Genomic DNA, 19,866 nt, shown 5'->3' on the forward strand with positions numbered 1-19,866 from the left:
TTTTTAAGAAAGAAAGAAATATTTTTTTGAAACTTGTAATCTTTGCATATATCATAGAATCTTATATTGCCATAAAATTATTCACTTGACGGGATCCCACATTGCCAGTGGATAGATTGCACTCTTTAAGAAAGAAATAAATATTTTTTTGAACAATCTTCACATCTTGAACTGCCTTTTGGAATTGAGTTAGATTCAAACTCTATTCCTATTATGATACCACGCCAGATTCCAACGTTAGGCTGTTCACTCTTCAGTTGGCAGGTCTGGGTGTGCGTGGATGGGGGAGGGTGATAGTTCCCCACATCAGGATGTATTTTCTTGCGTAAAATAAAAAAATTAAAGCCAAATTATTTTTAACTATAGAAAAATATTTTTATTCATTTATATATAATATATATACCAAAAAGAAAAGAATATTATAAATCAATCTTCTTTGAAATAAGTAAAAAAAAAGAATATCACTTAAAATGAAAAAATATCTCTCAGTTAAAAACAAACTGGAAAAAAGATTTTCACATAAAATAAGACCGACAAAATAATAATCAGACCAAACTTATATCTACACCTAACAAATGCAAGTGGAATTTACAAAAACAAGCATAATTTAGGTATTAGACTGGCCCCTACACCATATGCGTGATTCTAACAGTGGATACTTTATTTCTGGACCAATTGAAAAAAGAAAAAGAAAAGTTCTTCGGCATAAACGGAACAAACACCCTCTCAAATGCGCAAAAAGTCAGCGATGGACCTATGGTTGCCAACTATGTATACCTAAAGCCGTACTACTACCTTAGGCGCTAAGATTTTATTTCTTTACAAAATTCAAATAATTATTAAAAAAACTCTATTATTCCATTTTTATGACATTATAGTATTTGGAAGTCAAATACTTTTGTATCAAAATACCTTTTTCTATTGAATTTCTAAGTATATACATTTTAATAAATCGAGACAAGTCCAAATGTTTGATCCTCGTACTTTGAATTGGTTTATTCTTTTTGATATGGTGAGTATAATTTATATTACTTAGTTTATATTTAAACTATAATTACAATAATCACGCTATTATGGAATCATTGCTCAAATTCAACTATCTTGAAAAATAATAATACCTATAATATGGGTAACATATTACGTTGTTTTATGAAAAATGCTTTCTAACACCATTCCGAAAGTTTAGTTGTTTTAACAGAAAAATTTATTTTATATATATGTCATTTTAGAAAAATAAAAAGTCATTTACTTTTTTCGTATTCGTACTTATTGTTTCAATTAGTGTTGTGTTAATTAAAGAGATAAATGATAGTTGAGATGACTAATGCATAATTAACGTTGTTAATGATTTTCTTAAAGCGTATGGAAAATTTGTAAGGATAATATCAATTGAGTTTAACTTAGATATAACTTTTTTAGAGTATCATCGTATATGATCACGCGAAGAAATTTACATGTACATTTCATAAAAAATAGATTATAATATTGTAAATATGGTACGTAGAGAATAGGTAACTGCTGCGACGGGACAACTTATTTTTTCTTATTCTATTTGACATGATATTGGGATTATAATCTTATAAATAAGGTAAGTTATATGCTATAATAGGTCAAAATTGACATGACAATATTAAAATTATTTATAGATATTAGTTAATCTCATATGAATTAGAGGGAATGATAAATAAGATAAACCTAGATAGAAAAAAGAGAGGCCTAATCTGAAGCGCACTAATAAAAAGCAGCATCCCGTTCCGTTATCGACTCACGGCAACGTTAATTGTTGGCCCTGAAAAGTCACAACATCTGCCAACAAAGCCGGCGCCAAAAGGCAAACTGTGGCGGAACACACAGCTTCCCCACCACCGACGCGGCCGTTGCACGCTACTTCTTATGCGTTATGCGCCCCTCCTTTTCCATTTTAATGACAATACCAAGGCCCTCGTTACCTGCAACCATACCCCACTTAACACCCCACATTTACTTCTCCACTCTTATTATTCTCTCTAGTAGAGAGAGAAATTAAAAAATTCTAGTGAGAGAAAGAGTCCCCCACTCCTCGTAAAAGGAAAGTAACGTAATCGACGCTTTCACGAGATTCGTACTTTCCCACAACACAGTGAGAGAAATATATATAGACAGAGAGTAACTAGAAAGCAAAGTTAGCTTTAGCTTACGCCGTTTCTAGAATATATATATACACGTACACTGTATAGAAGATCCTAGAGAGAGAGAGAATTGATCATCTACATTCCGTGTGTATGAGGCATTCATTCTCTGTAAGGTATACACATGAAAGAGCTGATATTCATTTGTTAATCATGTCAAAAACGTTCCAATGGTTAAGTTTTATTCGTTTGCGTTATTGATCTTCTTCTTTTCATTGCTTCTATGCTGGGCAATGATTTTGATATGACGCTGTTTGAAGATCTGAAATTTATGCGTTAACGTTACCTTTTTCGGTACTGATTCTATTTTTGATTTGTGCAGATTCACGATATAATTCAGAATTGAAGAACTGGATTGTTTTGGCAAAATCACGGTATAATCGGATTTGATAAGCATAATGCCAGGTATTTTCGTGTCAAATTTGCAATAATTTGGATCAATTTGGATTCAGCTGCACATATTTCTAATTTTACTCCTTTGATTTTTATGATTTTTAGAAATTGTTGGAGTACATGATCACGAACGAACGAAGAGATATTATTTTGAGCCATCTGAGGACGAGAAAAGAAGAACTCGGATCAGATCTTTGAAGAAAAGGGCAATGAATGCTTCCACAAAGCTAACGCATTCCCTCAAAAGACGTACTAGTAAACGAGTCGCTCATTGCCGATTTGCTTCTATTTCCACTGAAGATTTTCGAGACGAGAAGGAAGAGGAGGCTGTGAATTCATTTCGCCACGCCTTGTTGGAAAAGGATCTCCTTCCCACTCGTCATGATGATTATCATACTATGTTGAGGTAACTTGCACTTCAGCTGATAACCTAACCCTACACTCTCAAACAAAAGAATGAGTAAACATCAATATGAAAATTTTCTTTTGGAGGGGCCATCAATAAGCATACTCTCTAAACGTATCGCAATGCCTTTCTTAAAGCTCTGCCAATGAATCCAATTGGGGCAATAGTCGCTAGTGTTACCTGTTACTCAAATTATTGGTGATATGAATCTACTGTACATATGTTTGAGGGGGTCGTACATAATATCGCCAACAAAGATTTGAGATGCGGTTGCACGGGGGAGCTTGGGAGGATGCAATGGCACATTTATTCCTTCTTTAACAAAATTCATGTTCTTTGAGCTTCCAATGCTCTGGGTGAATTGGATGATCTTGGGGATTAATTTGGATGGGGTTGGTCCCTTTCCCTTTTTCTGCAACTTGGTCTGAGCTTAATCTTCGGTGAATATAGAGTTTTAAGGAAAATAAAGACCTTATTAAGTTTTGCTTGATCCTAACATGAAGGGTCATCCATTTCTCTTGAGAAAGTAAGACAATGAAAAGGTTAAATAACAAGTGCTTAGTGCTTTTTCTCTTGTTCTTTTGACTTAAAAAAATTTGAAGGAGAAGAACTATCATACCTGCTTCCATTGAGGTAATGAAACCAAGAGGGAAGAACACTTTTTGGAGTTTGCTAGCACTTTTGTCCTGGATTGAGACATTGTATAGGGGCTAGCAACTCACTTTTGATATTTTTGTATTTCTGCTTCCTGTAAGTAGCTCCTTGTAATCTTGCATCTTCTTGATGCCTTCTCTTTTAACGCAACAAATTACTTCATAAAAAAAAAGAAAAAAAATGAAACCAAGAGGGGAGAGTACCAAAGTCTTCTATTTTATGGAATAATGACCTCTCTTCCGAGAATATAGTACAGACGGTGGAAGGGTTTTGAATTTGGGCATAGAAACCTTTTAATGTGTATTACCTCCATTTATAGGGTCGTTTCCCAAAATAAGCATATTATTTCGGGGCATCACACCTAGGGTCTGCGGCGCATGTTTTTATCAATATAAGGAACAGATATGCTTGGCCCGAGTTGTTTTTCTTGTCTAGATCAGTATATCTCCTTTTCTATCCATACAAGAAGAACACATCTGTTGATTACCAAAATCTTGTAGGGTATATATTAATATAAATCATCTACCTGCAACAGTTTCTCATAATCTTCCTGACTATAATCCATGTAGCTTGCAAATAATTTGCAGAGCTAGCCTTTTTGAAGAATAGAGGTCGACTTCTTCGAGATTTTTAGAATATAAATACTTTGTTTAGAGGTCTCCTTTTGAAATACAAGCATAAGGCAATAATATGGAAAACTATACCTAATTTATTTTCAAAGTTATTGCATCTATCTCAACAAAGAGTAAAGAGTTTGGTAAGCTTGATAACTAAGCTTAGTTTTCCATGTTTACAGCTTTTAATCTTGGTGAAATCCTACTATTACCAATAAGAGGTTTCTTTTTTGTGAGTGTTGCTTTTGAGACCATAGTTTTTGGTACAGACCAATTTTTGTGTTGCATTATGATACTTGAATCCTGAAGCTTATACAGTAGCCAAATAGGAAAGTGCTCAATTTCTTCTCATGGCAGCATATTTTCTTTGATGGCAGACAAGATAAAGAACATAGTGCTCCTAATTTTCTTCCTCTAGAAGTACCTCTTCGTAATTCTTTCTGCTCTTGTTCGTCAAATCTTATTTCTTTGACAATTATTCTTTGCACGTAGATGTTGCTTAATTTCTTCTCTACTCTTTCTCCATAACAGTTTGGTCTGCGTACACACTACCCTCCCTAGACCCCACCTGTGGGATCTCACTTTTTTGTTGTTGTTGTTGTTGTAGTTTGGAAATTTATATGTTTTTTAAATAAGAGGATCGTTGTTGTTTTTTCATACATGGTAAGGCCATGTGATTCAAGTTCCCTAGTCGCATTGCTTCTTTTTTCATATTGAAAGCATATTTGGGTCGATTGCAGGTTCTTAAAAGCAAGGAAATTTGACCTTGATAAGGCCATGCTAATGTGGTCTGAAATGCTCAACTGGAGGAAAGAACAAGGAGTAGACACTATTATACAGGTAGAGTTCTATTGCATGCAATTTTACGTGCATATTGCTGTATTTTGCTTTAGCTAGAAAACATTAAGTTTTTGGTTGCTCATAAGCTGTACAGAGTTCTAGATCTGATGAGAATTGAGGCAAATGATGATGGTTTGAACTATTATTACCAAAACTCCCTGCTAAAGCATTCTCTGGACATTGTTTTTAGTGTAGTATTTTAAAATGATTAAAGTAACTGTTTGGCGTCTTTATAACATTAGCAATTTCTCTAAGGAGCGAATATGCTAAAGTGCTCCAATTTGTAATGCTGTTTTGTATGTATCGGTTGAAAACTGTTAAATCTCTATGCAGCATAGAATTTTTATTTGATGACCCTTTTCATTTCTTGTTTTTAATGTGTTAGTCCTTCCCCAATTTTTCCCATAGAGTCTGAGGATATTGTCTGGAGCTGTGGCATTGTTATGATTTGATTTCAACAATTGATGTTAAGCTGGAATTTTTGTTTTTGATAAAGTAATCCAAGTTTATAAGGAAAAGGAAAAAATTGCCACGTATACAAGTATACCAAAAACTAGAAATCTAATAGAAAAATATGATTTTCTACGAACAATACCCAACCTTATATGCTTATTGGGAGCTCATGGGTGCAACAAAAAGAAATAAGGGATAAGATGTTATTCCTCAACCGTAAAAAATCCTTCTCTATTCCCTATAAAAATCTCTTATTCTTGTCTCTCGTAATCTACGAAATTGTAAGTGGAGCAACATTCCATGCCCTCCGGTGTCTTCTTTTTGGTCTTCTAAAGGTCCAACCGAACATAACTTCTTTGGTTGAGACTGACATCACCTATTGAAGACCAAACCATCCTAGTATTTCCCACAACAACCGAAACGCTCTGACAGTTTAAGAAGAAGGTGATCCATGTCGTCTCCTGAACATTTACCAGTGTTTAAAAAAGCGCCCGCTTCCTTGCTTCAAGCGAGAAGCAAAGTGAAGCGAGAAGCTGCACGCTTCACCCTGCTGAGTGACTCAGCTGTAGAAAAGCGACCGCTTCCCACTAAAAGCGAGAAGCGGGAAAGCGATGTGATCCGAAGAAGCGACCGCTTTTGTGTTTTAAAACAAACCCAGCCCTATTTTATTAAAAACGAGGTCTGGTCTTTCATTAAACAAACAAATGCAATGCGACTAGGGTTTTAAAGACACTGGTCGACTTCTTCTTCTTCATCGACTGAAAGCATCAACTTCTTCAACTTCAAGTTCAAACAATAGGTATGTTGTGATTTTTCTCCTCCTCCTTCTCCTTCTTTCACTGTTTAAACGTCCAAAAGCAGTGAAATGCTGGTGATTTTTTTTTTTACCTTCGGTTCTTTCTCAGAATTGATGCCAATTTTTAACAGTGAAAGAAAAAATTGCCCAGTTTACTGCCCAATTTTTTTTTTCCTCTGGCCAGTTTTTTTTAACCTCTAATTTTTATATCCTTTTTAAAATTCCGCTTCACTTCAAAAAAGCGAGCGTTTCGCTTCTTGCTTCTCGCTTTAAGCGAAATGAGGGTTGTCGCTTTTTCTCACTTCACGTTCTTCACAACATTGACATTTACCCATAAATCACTAACACACACATGGAATCTTCCTCTTTCTCAAATTCTCAGCCGTCAAGATCACCCTCTCCCCTCGGGCAGCTAGCCAGGCGACAAAACACACCTTTCTAGGAACTCTCGGGTTCCATACAAAACAACAAAAAAAAAAAAAAACCTAGTGGAATCCTACAAGTGGGTCTAGGGAGAGTAGTGTGTACGCAGACCTCACCCTTACCTTGTGCAAGTAGAAACGCTGTTTCCGGTAGACCCTGGCTCAACATAGTCGCAGCAACAAAGCAAATAAAGTAATGAAAAAGACATGGAAAAAGCAGTAACAATAACAAGATAGTAACAGAAGCACATCAACAGGTTCCATACACAGAGATATGAAAATAATTCACTCTTCCCTGCCCAAGAACTTTTCATAATAAGACATAGAATAACACCATTACACCCCCCCCCCCCCCCCCGCCCTTATGTGTACCCCTTTGAAATTCTTCCACCTCCCAGTCTTGCAAGTTCCTTCTAAGCCTCAATTCCCAATTAACTTCTCCATCTTGTAGCCTCTGTATCCCTTGGACTCGCATACCCCTAAAATTTTGAACATATTAGGAAATGTGATACTGAACTTGTTTCTGCACGACCTGTGCCTCCAAAAACTTCTCCTGCTTTCATCACCCACCCTGAATGATATCATTCCTATTAAACTCTTCTTACCCGTTCAAGATATTCCTCCATAGCCCGCATCCATTAGGGAGTGACTTTTTTGGTTCTCCATCCCCCTCCAACAACCCATTGAACCGAATCTTTTTTCTTGACCTTTAACTCTAAGGCCTCAAAGCCAAGTGCTATTCATTTATGTTTCCATTGATATGAAATACTATCATCATTCATGCTAATATTTGTAAAGTTTGTTGAAAGACATTGGGGTTGTTCCTCTTCTACCCTTCTATATTTTAATATCTCCTGGATGAATTGCAACAATCTTTTGTTTAGAATCCTAAAGACTGAAGTCTCAAGCAGTATCAGATATGAACATCTATGCACTCTCTCTCTCTCTCTCTCTCTTTTTCTCTCTGCTTCTTCGTCAAGTGCTCCCTGCTGTCCTAAATCTTGAATACATACATAACAAAACAGCTTTTGAGAATTTTTATTTTGGCACATTTTCTTGTCTTTTAGGTGTATAAATTCTGATGTAAACTCTGGAAATGTTTAGGATTTTCAGTATGAGGAATATGAGGAAGTTCAGCGTCATTACCCTCACGGTTACCATGGTGTAGACAAAGGGGGACGGCCTGTCTATATTGAAAGACTTGGCAAGATTGAACCTACTAAACTTATGAATGTTACCACTATAGAAAGGTTCTTGAAATATCACATCCAAGGGTTTGAAAGGACTTTTGCTGAAAAATTTCCAGCATGTTCGATTGCAGCTAGGAGGCATATAGATTCATCTACTACAATTTTGGATGTACAAGGACTGGTCGGTATTGATTTACTTGATATTCAACCTAAGCTTCATTAGTTTCCATATTTGATATACAACATCCTTTTTTGTGATTAATGTAGAATTGGAGGAGTTTTGGGAAGCTTGCCCATGATTTGGTCATGCGCATGCAGAAAATAGATGGCGACAACTACCCAGAGGTGCCTCAGTTTCAGTTCTGAATAGTAATTCATAATTCCTTTTAATCGTTTGATCCTTTGTTAATAATTTTTTATTCTGCAGACATTGCACCAGATGTTCATTGTCAATGCTGGAAATGGATTCAGATTTCTTTGGAATACTGCAAAAGGATTTCTTGATCCAAGGACAACAACGAAGATACATGTAAAAGAATTTCCACTATCCTGCATGGTTGTCTTTAAGGGTAATGTGAAACTTATAATGATCGCCTCTGTTTAATTAACAGGTATTGGGAAACAAATTCCAGAGCAACTTAGCAGAAGTCGTAGACCCCAGGTATACCAATGGCTGCTAAAATGTCATTTTCTATATTGCAAAAGTATGATTATTGAATAACAGTGTGCATTCCTTCATTATGTACATTGGTTTTAACAGCCAATTGCCAGATTTTCTTGGAGGAACCTGCTCATGCCCAAATCCAGGTGGGTGTCTTAGGTCTAACAAAGGACCCTGGAATGATCCAGAACTGATGAAGGTGTGGTCATTGTCTGTAGAAATCATATTCATCACATGTTTTTGTGTAATAATCCGCCGTCAGACATTTCTCACTTTTTCATACCAAATACCCTTGCAGCTGGTCCTTGCATTACACGGTGAAGCACTTTATCCCAGGAGAATTACTAGCTTCTCTGATAGTGATATCGAAATCAAACCTGTTTCGCCTCAGGTATTATAGTGGCTTAGCTACACTGTTCTATGCCTTTCCAGTTATCTTAGAGATGCATCGTGTTTGAGACCAGTATTCTCTGCTCAGTTATTACGCGACGAGATTGGGTCTGCAGAAACTGAAATGGAAGTGGGGGTCTCTGCTTACAGTATCATCCAATCAAAACCACTTTCTGACAAAGTGAGTAACAAGATTCTGTTTGCCCCTCTTACCAGCTCTTGATCCATATTTATGCCAAGTTGAGAACATCTATGTTTGAGTTTTCTCTATATCCTAAGCCGTTTCCATCATTTGTGATATACGTTGGACATTTGACCAGCAAGTTAGCTTGGGTGTGATATTAGCTTTCCTCTATTATAGAAGGGAAGGCAGTGAGAAAACCGAGGAATCACTTTTTAGGAACAGTTTCCCAGTAAAGAAAGATATAACAGATGCATCATACCTGTGAATTTGCAGATATGATTTAGCATGTGCCATAGCAGGAGTATACCCCCTTTGAATTTACTTCCTCTAGCCCCAATAAAAATAAACGAGTCCTTTTTTGGTTCATCCTAAATTTTACCTTTTATATGTGAAGTGTGTGACCATCTCATCTAAAAGTTTAAACTGTTAGAGAGAGCACTTTAAATTACTTAAATATCTTATGTTTCAACACGCCCCCTCATGTGTGGGCCTGATTCTTTTTCCTAGCCAAACACTTGGAATTCTTTTTCTTTTTGGGTGGTGAGACTCGAACTCAGGACCTCCCTTGATACCATGTTTAAGTGTGTGACAATCTCATCTAAAAGTTTAAGCTTAGAGAGACAACACACTTTTAATTACTTAAATATCTTCCTATGTTTCAACACCCTAAAACTGAAATTTCTCCCTCCAAGAATTCAATTCAATATGAAATAATAGTATAACTTGATTTGTGCGTCTTACCAAATAACCATACATTTTCATCTTTTTGATAACCAAAAAATCCGATGTTTCCAATTTTGAAATTTGCTGGGCCCACTCTACCCTTCTCACTTAAATACCACACTTGGTTTCCCGGCAAGAATCAAACTGGTGATATGCGCCTATTGCAAATCCCATGTATTCTACTTTTGTCATTGAACCAAAGCCCTGAGGGCTATACCTTTTCATATTATAAACTATTATTTTTACATTTTTCTACCAAATTAAATATAATAATCTATTCAAACATTTTACTATAGCTTTTACTTATCAAAAAAGAAAACAACATTGTATTTTTTTTGAGATGGAAAGTGAAAGTAGTCACCGTTTAATGGGATAGAGAGAGTAATGGTGTTTCGTCTTTATTACTATGCTATATGCAGACATTATTTGATGCAATTATAGCCCTATATGCTGAGGATGCTTATAACCATATTTGCAGAATCTGGTTCTCTATTGGTTGGTTATCAATTGCGATCTACAACATAATACAGAAACATGTTTAAGTTTTTTCCATCTCAAACTAGTGACTTTCATACGCCCAGTGTTCTGTGTTTCTCCATTATAGTTATATATTCATGTCTCCTGCTTGATTTCTTTAGGAACCGACCAGGAGATCTGTTTCATTCGGCAATTTCATTCAAGAAGATCATGGGCCGATGCCTACAGCTGAGGATTTAAGTTCTCCAAGTAAGAGCTTTGATTTCTATGGTCAATCAGTGAGTTTCATTTTGCATTAGCCAGCTGGTCTTTCCTTTACCAGAGCTGTTAATGTGTGGTATCCGTCGTGTCTCAAATTTACTTAGGACATGTTGCCTTGTTTCTTTAATATAAGCATGGTTCTAGGCCATGTGACAGCTCAGTGTTGGTTATCGTAGTTGGCTGAGCTCCCGTAGCACAATATGATTGGTTGTTGAAACAAGTAATCCTAACACTTCTGTTAGGTTAGATTAAGTTTTGTATATGTTGCTAGTAGAGAGAGTTATCCGAAGGCTTTTTATCATTTTAAGAGGAAGAAATGCACTTGGATCTTATTAGAGGTTGCTTTATTGAAATCTTATTCAATGCTAGGAAATTATTGACACCTTTTCTTTTTTGCCACTTCACCATGCAATTCATTTTAGAAGAAAATAATGCTGCTTCTGCAGTTGGATGTGATGATGGAGTTGTTTTATCTGATGCGTTGTAGAATAGACATAATTTCCAGTGTGCGACTTTGGCACAAAACCTGAATGTTATCATCTCCTCTAGGGTTATTAAAAATTTGAGTCAGTGGTTTAGGAGTTGTTGCACTTATAGTACGTTAAATGTTTATGCAGTTCTAAATAGCTTTCTAAAAGATGCTTCCAGTTTTTTTTTTTTTTGGGGGCAAAATCTTCCTGTCTCGTGCATCATTTCGTCTTTCCTTTCAAGAGGAAAGGGAGCTTATTTATACTGATTTGTTTGTTCACTTTTTTTAATGTGAGAATTTGTACAGGATTTTGCTTTATTTTGAAAAGAAGCTTCACTGTGGTCTCATACATCTAATTGTTTTTTTCTCTCTGCAACAGATAGGGCTACTGTAGCACTACAGCGAAGGTCGCCTGAGAAATCTATCGTTGGCTTGATGATTGATATGATGGTCAAATCACTTGCATGGATATATTTCTTGTTTCGTGGGGTGGGTAGGTTATTTGTGAAGAACAATGACGCAAACAGATTTGGAAGTGGGCAGAGATTAGTGAGTGCAAGTTCTGCCGAGCAAATTGTTTCTTCCCCAAAAAAGGAAGATCTCCTCCATCCATGCTGTCAGAGGTTGCAACATTTAGAGGAGGTGGTGGCTGATTTGTTGAAGAAACCTACAAAAATTCCTCCTGAAAAAGACCTTATGCTGCTCGATTCAATGGACCGAATAAAGTTCATAGAGTATGACTTGCAAAGGACGAAGAAGGTACTGGCCCATGAACTGTTTTGAGATATTATTCATTTGTCCAGTTGCTGAGTTATTTATTTATCATTGACAAGTGGAACTAAACCTTCATGGTCTTAGGCACTTCTTGCAACAGCATCACAACAAGTAGAGCTTGCTGAATCATTGGAATCTTTGAAGGAGAACAAGTTTAAAGTAAGTTTTCTCCCATGAACATTACTGTAAACTCTGCTCACATGTTATAAAATTCAGATTACTAAGAACCATTTCAAACAGGCGACAAACTCATGTTGGCTAAGAGGCAAGCCTTCTCAATACAGAACTTGATTTGGGTGGAAACGGCAGTGATGCAGTTAAGCTTTAGACTTGTCAACAATTTGGATTGGACCCCTCATATATACTTGAGAGATGGAGCTTTGCAGGTAAAAAGACCATTCCGGAATTAAATTTGGCAGCATCAGTGGGAAACTTCCATCTGTTTCCACAATCAATATCCTAATTTACTTCCATCTCCCTCCTCTTAAGTGTCATCTCTTTGCTGTTTCTTTCAGGCTATTGAGTTGGGGGTCAAGTTAGCTTGCTAGAGTGTTGCACTCTGCCTCATTTTTCTTTAGAGGCGGGAGTGTGATGTTATAGTAGGATTACACATTCATATTTGTACATAATTGATGCGTGAGCAACTAGTTCTGAACATCACTCATATATTTGCTGTACAGGACAAGGACAGATTTAATGCATAGCTAACAGATTCGTTATCTCAGATTCTGAGACTTTACTTGAGCCAATTGTTGAACGATACTTTTAAAGTAATAATTGGATATTTGTGCGTGCTCTTCGTGAATGAGTCAGATTCCACTTTAGTTACTTCGACATGCTCTCCAAGTGAGAAGTGGTACAAAGTGGCAGATTCGCTAATTTCAGTTTTGAAGTGACAAAAGTATATAGAAAGAACGTACGTGGATTTGGAGGGAGTCCGAACAACCCGTTCTCAAAGATTATAACCTCAGTACTACAAGTTAATATTATATTCACTGTGAAGCTCTGTGTATGTTGTTATTGTGAAGCTCTGATAAATGCCAGAAGTATATTATAAACTCCCGTAAGGTAATTCGGGTCATGACCCGTAAGTTCAATCGAATTGATTGTAGAATCAAGCTAATACAGATGTGAATAGATTAATGAAATTAAGCAAATAAAAGACCAGCAGGATCTAGTTGATTATCATTGTGAGCCACAATGCTTGCAAAATCAAGAAGAATTGTCCAATAATAACGCAATAGCTTTAAGTAAAGAATAAATTCGGTAGATTGTTTCATAAGTATGGAGGTATTTATAGCCTATGCATAAAGTTCACATGATCATCTCCCCTCCCGCACGTCACTCCAAATAGTTAGGAACCGTCGAGATACCGGCAAATCTGGCATAGTGGGCATGAGCTAATCCCTTGCATCATGGAGGCAGTTGAAGACCAAGTCAAGTTCCGGATCATGCCTTCATCGGTTAGCCCCCGGAACAATCTTTGGGATGCTTCACCGAGACACAATGCTTATTTCTCCCGGGAGGGATCACCGAACTGTAAGTACTTCATGTGAAGATCGAATTTTGTCGCTATCCTGTTCCTGAGAATAAAACTGATCCCCAATGATGTCATGCCATCATGCGATCTATCCACATACCAGAGTCGAAATTTTACCAATACAGTTGTCACGAGCAGATTTTTCTTTTCTTTCTACATATTGATTTGAATTACTAAATGTTACTCCTTCTATTGCACTTTATAAGACGCTATTTCTATTTTAAATAACTTTTTCTTTGACCACAACATTTTAATATATATATATTAAAAGTTTACTTTATAAAATTTCTAATCAAGTTTCTAACTATATATATATATATATTATTTTAAAAAGGATTAAGAAATTGATGTGAGACTGAAATGAGAATGTTTAAGACTTTCCAACTCCGAATTCTTTCCGTCTTTTTGAAGCGGACAGAGTGATTGTTAAAAAGAAGAAAAGTAGCAGCTTAACACTCGCATGGATACTCGCGCGCAGGTGCATATGTGTATATTGAGAGAACATTTCAATTCAGTGTTAGGAAATCTAAATTCTTTAGCATGTTTGGTCAAGCTTCTCCAATCCTAGAAGTATTTTTTTTTCTTTTAAAAAAAAAGTTTTCTTTTTAAAGTTGAAGTGTTTTGGAAGAAAAAAAGTGCTTTTGAGGAGAAACAGAAAAAAATAGCTTCTCTCCAAAAGCATTTTTTTGAAAAGCACTTTTTAAAAGCTTGGTCAATAACTAATTATTGCTCAGAAATGTTTTTCAAATTGATTAGCCAAACACAAACTGTTTTTCACCAAAAATACTTTTGAGAAAAACACTTTTGAGAAAAAGTACTTATCAAAATAAGCTGATTTTTACAGCTTGGCCGAACAGCTTAGTTGGAATCATTGCACTTCTTGTACAACATTATTGCCATAACATGACCTTTGGGAACAAGCTCATAATCTTTGGGAACTGTGAGAATGCACGGGAGAAAATATATTATTGATTAATTATGACAATGATACAATGAGCCCTATTTGTATATAATACATGTCATACTCCTAATACATATGGTATTAGGGTTATTTACTACTATTTAACTATCAAACTAACACTCCCCCTCAAGCTGGTGCATATAAATCATATGTACCGAGTTTGTTACATATATAACTAATACGAAGACCAGTGAGGGATTTGGTGAAAATATCAGCAAGCTGATCATTCGACTTCACAAATTTTGTAGCAATATCTCCAGAGAGTATCTTTTCTCTAACAAAGTGACAGTCAATCTCGATGTGTTTAGTTCTCTCATGGAACACTGGATTTGACGCAATATGAAGAGCAGTTTGATTATCACACACAAGTCCCATCTGACTAATCTCACCAAATTTCAACTCCTTGAGCAACTGTTTGATCCAAATTGGCTCACATGTCGCCATAGCCGTTGCTCGATATTCTGTTTCTGCACTAGACCGAGCAACCACATTTTGTTTCTTGCTCTTCCAATATACCAAATTTCCTCCTACTAAGACACAATATCCAAACGTAGACCGTCTATCAGAAGGTGATCCTGCCCAATCAGCATCTGAGTATCCAACGATCTGCTCATGACCTTGATCCTCAAACAATAAGCCTTTGCCTGGAGCTGATTTTATATATCGAAGAATGCGGACAACTGCATCCCAATGACTATCACAGGGAGAATCCATAAACTGACTCATAACACTCACAGGAAAGGAAATATCAGGTCTAGTCACTGTAAGGTAATTTACCAACCAACCGTCTATATCTTGCAGGACCGCTAAGAGGCTCCCCCTGTCCTGACAGAAGTTTAGAATTCAGATCCATCGGAGTGTCAACAGGTCTACAACTTGTCATTCCTGTCTCCTCAAGAATATCTAAGGCATACTTCCGTTGTGAGATCACAATACCTGAGCTAGACTGAGCGACCTCAATACCCAGAAAATACTTTAATCTGCCCAGATCCTTAGTTTGAAAGTGCTGAAAAAGATGTTGCTTCAACTTACTAATACCATCCTGATCATTGCCGGTAATAACAATATCGTCAAACGACCAGATAAATACAGAGAGTTGAATCAGAATGTTGATAAAATACAGAGTGATCAGCTTCACTACGGGTCATGCCAAACTCCTGAATAACTGTGCTGAACTTACCAATCCAGGCTCGAAGAGACTGCTTTACACCATAGAGGGATCGACACAACCGATATACAAGGCCACTAGACTCCCCCTGAGCAACAAACCCATGTGATTGCTCCATATAAACCTCATCCTCAAGGTCACCATGAAGAAAAACATTCTTAATGTCCAACTGATAGAGAGACCAATGGCGAACAACAACCATGGATAGAAAAAGGCGGACTGATGCAATTTTAGCCACAAGAGAGAAAGTATCACTGTAATCGAGTCCAAATATCTGAGTATATCCTTTGGTAACAAGACGAGCCTTAAGTCGATCAACCTGACCATCTGGACCAATTTTGACTGCATACAACCAACAGTCGATTTACCTGAAGGAAGAGGAACAAGCTCCCAAGTACCACTTGTATGTAAAGCAGATATCTCGTCAATCATAGCATGCCGCTGTCCGGGATGAGACAGTGCGTCACCTCTAGACTTAGGGATGGAAACAGAGGACAAAGATAATACAAATGCACAATGGGATGATGAGAGACGATGGTAACTTAAACCGACATAATGAGGATTAGGATTAAGTGTGGACCGTATACCTTTTCGTAGTGCAATCAGTTGATTAAGAGGAGACAAGTCCGCAGTGTTAGTAGGGTCAGGTGCAGGACGTGAATCAGTTGGGCCTGATGCTGGCGGGGAACGACGATGATAAGTCAGGAGTGGTGGAGCTGTAGAAGGTTGAACTGGACTAGGTGGTGGCACTGGAGCTATAGTTGGTGGAACTGGACTAGGTGGTGACACTGGAGCTATAGTTGGTAGAACTGGACTAGGTGGTGGCACTGGACTCGGTGGTGGCACTGGAGCTATAAGTGGTAGAGCTACAACTGGAACTGTAGGCGGTGGAGCTATAGAGGAAGATGAATGGGAGATAGGGACTGAATCTCCAAAAGAAGGAACGGGTAGCACCTCAGAAATATCTAAGTGATTAACTGGACCTGTGAAGTATGATTGGGTTTCAAAGAAGGTAACATCAGCAGACATAAGAAATCGTTGAAGGTCAGGAGAATAACATCGATATCCTTTTTGCGTTCTTGAGTATCCCAGAAATATGCACTTAAGAGCACGAGGAGCTAACTTATCTTTTCCTGGAGTAAGGTCATGAACAAAGCACGTACTCCCAAAGACACGAGGTGGAAGAGAGAACAAAGGTAAGTGGGGAAACAGGACAGAGAATGGAACTTGAGTTTGGATAGCTGAAGATGGCATACGATTAATAAGATAACAAGATGTAAGAACTGTATCCCCCCAAAAAATGCACCGGAACATGAGAATGTATGAGTAAAGTACGAGCAGTTTCAATGAGATGTCTATTCTTTCTTTCAGCTACCCCATTTTGTTGGGATGTGTACGGACAAGATGTTTGATGAATAATCCCATGGGAGTTCATAAACTGCTGAAATGGGAAAGACAAATACTGTAGGGCATTATCACTACAAAATATGCGGATAGAAACCCCAAATTGACTCTGAATTTTAGCGTGGAAGGTCTGAAAAATAGAAAATAACTCGGATTGATTTTTCATCAAAAATATCCAAGTGCAACTGGAATAATCATCAATGAAACTGACAAAAGTGGAATCCCAAGGTGGAACTGACCCGACTAGGACCCTAAACATCTGAATGGACTAAAGTAAAAGGTGACTCTACTCGATTATAGAGATGTCGCGGGAAATGGGAGCGGGTATGCTTACCGAGCCGACATGACTCACACTCTAGAGTGGACAAGTGAGATAAGTTAGGTATCATTTTTTGAAGTTTTGACAAACTGGGATGTCCTAACCGTTTATGTAATAAATCTGGTGAATCAGTAATGGGAGAAGTTATTGGAGGAAGACAAGATGCGTGTCCATGTGATTTTGCAAGGATAAGGTAATAAAGTCCATCTGATTCACGTCCGATACCAATGATCCGTCATGTACTGTGTTTCTGTATAAAACCAAGGTCATCGAGAAATAAAATAGCAGATTTAAGGGATTTGGCTAAGCGACTAACGGCTATGAGATCAAAAGGACTACCAGGAACTTAAAGAACATAGTCTAAAGGTAAGGAAAGAAGTGGAATTGCTTGACCTATTGCAGTTGCCATGACTTGAGACCCATTGGCCATTGTGATTGTTGGAAGAGATTGAGAATATGAAATACTAGTGAAAATAGATTTGTTACCAGAAATATGATCAGATGCACCTGAATCAATGACCCAAGATTCAGAAGGTGAAGATTGGGAGACACAAGTCATGCAACTATTTGTTGGAACAACGGAGGCTAATCCTGAAGATGTCTGTTTACGTGCTTTGTACTGAAGAAACTCAATATAATCCAGTAAAGAAACCATCTGGATGGGATTCAATGCATTGGATCCAACAGATTGTGAGTTAAAGGCTTCCGATACGAATGCCATTATAATATCGTGCCGAAAAAAGTAGAAATTTTCTGGGGATCACTGTTCACACCAGAAAAATCACTGTAGCTGCCGGAAAAATCAGTGTAGTCGCCAAAAAAACTCAAACTGGTCGGAATCAAACGAAAATAGGATGGGTACGGTCGGAATTAGTAGCCGACCCAACTATTCTGAAGAACCGTCGTCAAAAAATGGCCGGAAGTGGTCGTACTCGCGGGCACGTGGGTTCACGCACTCGCCGAAAAATTTCTGTTGTCGGCGCGTGGAGGCGCGTGGCAGCTTTTTTGCTGGAGAAATTTTAATGGGTTGGTCGCCGAGGAGTGATCTACCTCGTGGTGGTGTTGGCTTTTGCACAACACCGACATAAAGTGATTTGATTACGGGCAACCTTCTAAGTCGCCGGAAAATTGCACGGCGACGAGGTCTTTCTTCCCGGAAGTCGCTGCAATGATGCACAGCGATAGGTTTCTCACTAATGCTCTGATACCATGTGAGAATGCACGGGAGAAAATATATTATTGATTAATTATGACAATGATACAATGAGCCATATTTATATATAATACATGTCCTACTCCTAATACATATGGGATTAGGGTTATTTACTACTATTTAACTATTAAACTAATAGGAACAAATATTATGGAGGGAATAAAATTCCAGGGACAAAACCTTCTTTCTATGGAGTTCAAATCCTGACACTATAGAAACCAAAACAACACATTATTATTAGAGGAGTAGAGGAGGAGGGAGAAGAAAGCAAAAAGACTAAGGTTAAAGAATTTGAAGCTGACTTGATTGTGCGATGTTGCATATGTTGGATTATATATCGCGGCGGAAGCAATTCCAGTATCATATTCACGTGTAAATTAAACAACTAGCACATATGGAGATTATACGAGTTATCTAGAGTAGCATGATCACGACCTCCAAAAACGTTCCACAATCTTCTACTGTGTTACACAAATAATATTCGTAAAGATAGAATTTCGGATGGGCGAAATTCCAAAGAAAACTACAACCAAAAATCGGCCAGCCCTATGGAGGAAATACCCATGTATATGGCCATGTTCTGAGGGTAAAACTCTTTTACAAAACCTATAAGATTTTCTTTTCCACCAAGGAAATATTTCTTTTATTTCTTATTATTTAGGCACAGTAGGGAACACAAAATTTAATTAACAAGACTCTCAATTATAGAATTAATTTTAAATTTCAAAATTAATTTCTACCATAATAAATTACGATTATTTCACTAAAAATTCGTAATTGTACTCCTTAGTTCAATTTTGAAAATCTTCCATAAAATTTTATTTAAATCCACATCTTAAGATTCAGATACTAATCAATCAAATTAAATTACTAACAATTTAATTTATTGATTACTTCCTTTAGATTTTCGCTTAACTTATTTCATGTGTCGGATACAAAATCCACCAGTCAGATTTGTACACGAAAACATATAAGCTTTCATAAAAGAGTATCATCAATCTCAAAACCAAGATATAGATTCTATCAACTAATTATTATTTTGCCAATATATATCATTGTTGTCCAATTTACCAGGCTTATTGACCCACGAAAGATTCTCACCTTTTAATAAATCAAAATACGAAATGACACACACAACTAATAGTAATTATATCAAGATTAAGAGTATAAGTACATTGAATGGAATAGAGAAATTATTTTATTAAGTCAGTATAAAATATTTATTTCAACTTGACCCGTTCAATACATACAAAATGTACTAGCATATGAAGTCAGAATTAAATAATTTCCACAATCAAAATAAATTATATTAATCTTGTGCTACAACCATTCTGATGGTTTGTCCAATACCATCATTAGATTACGAACATATACTTTATGAATTAT

General features: G+C 36.9%; 1 protein-coding gene across 4 annotated transcripts; it reads left to right on the plus strand.

Annotated features, from left to right (window-relative positions):
* Positions 1–1,767: 1,767 nt before the first annotated feature.
* Positions 1,768–12,599, plus strand: LOC107774483 (phosphatidylinositol/phosphatidylcholine transfer protein SFH9). Of its 4 annotated transcripts, none has more exons than XM_016594025.2 (16): positions 1,768–2,284; positions 2,491–2,573; positions 2,667–2,967; positions 4,976–5,075; positions 7,851–8,117; positions 8,204–8,281; positions 8,364–8,465; positions 8,548–8,597; positions 8,697–8,796; positions 8,896–8,988; positions 9,076–9,168; positions 10,533–10,620; positions 11,481–11,860; positions 11,960–12,034; positions 12,116–12,261; positions 12,391–12,599. In XM_016594025.2, exons 2-15 carry the CDS (start codon positions 2,567–2,569, stop codon positions 12,164–12,166), a joined length of 1,785 nt encoding a protein of 594 aa, XP_016449511.1. In that variant the 5' UTR covers positions 1,768–2,284; positions 2,491–2,566; the 3' UTR covers positions 12,167–12,261; positions 12,391–12,599. The 4 variants fall into 4 exon arrangements, with proteins under 4 accessions (XP_016449511.1, XP_075100450.1, XP_016449512.1 ...); XM_016594026.2 differs by having other exon boundaries at positions 2,144–2,284; positions 7,860–8,117; XM_075244349.1 differs by lacking the exon at positions 9,076–9,168 and having other exon boundaries at positions 1,773–2,284.
* Positions 12,600–19,866: the final 7,267 nt, after the last annotated feature.

Source organism: Nicotiana tabacum, chromosome 22 (assembly GCF_000715075.1).
Source record: "Nicotiana tabacum cultivar K326 chromosome 22, ASM71507v2, whole genome shotgun sequence".
Classification (NCBI taxonomy): domain Eukaryota; kingdom Viridiplantae; phylum Streptophyta; class Magnoliopsida; order Solanales; family Solanaceae; genus Nicotiana; species Nicotiana tabacum.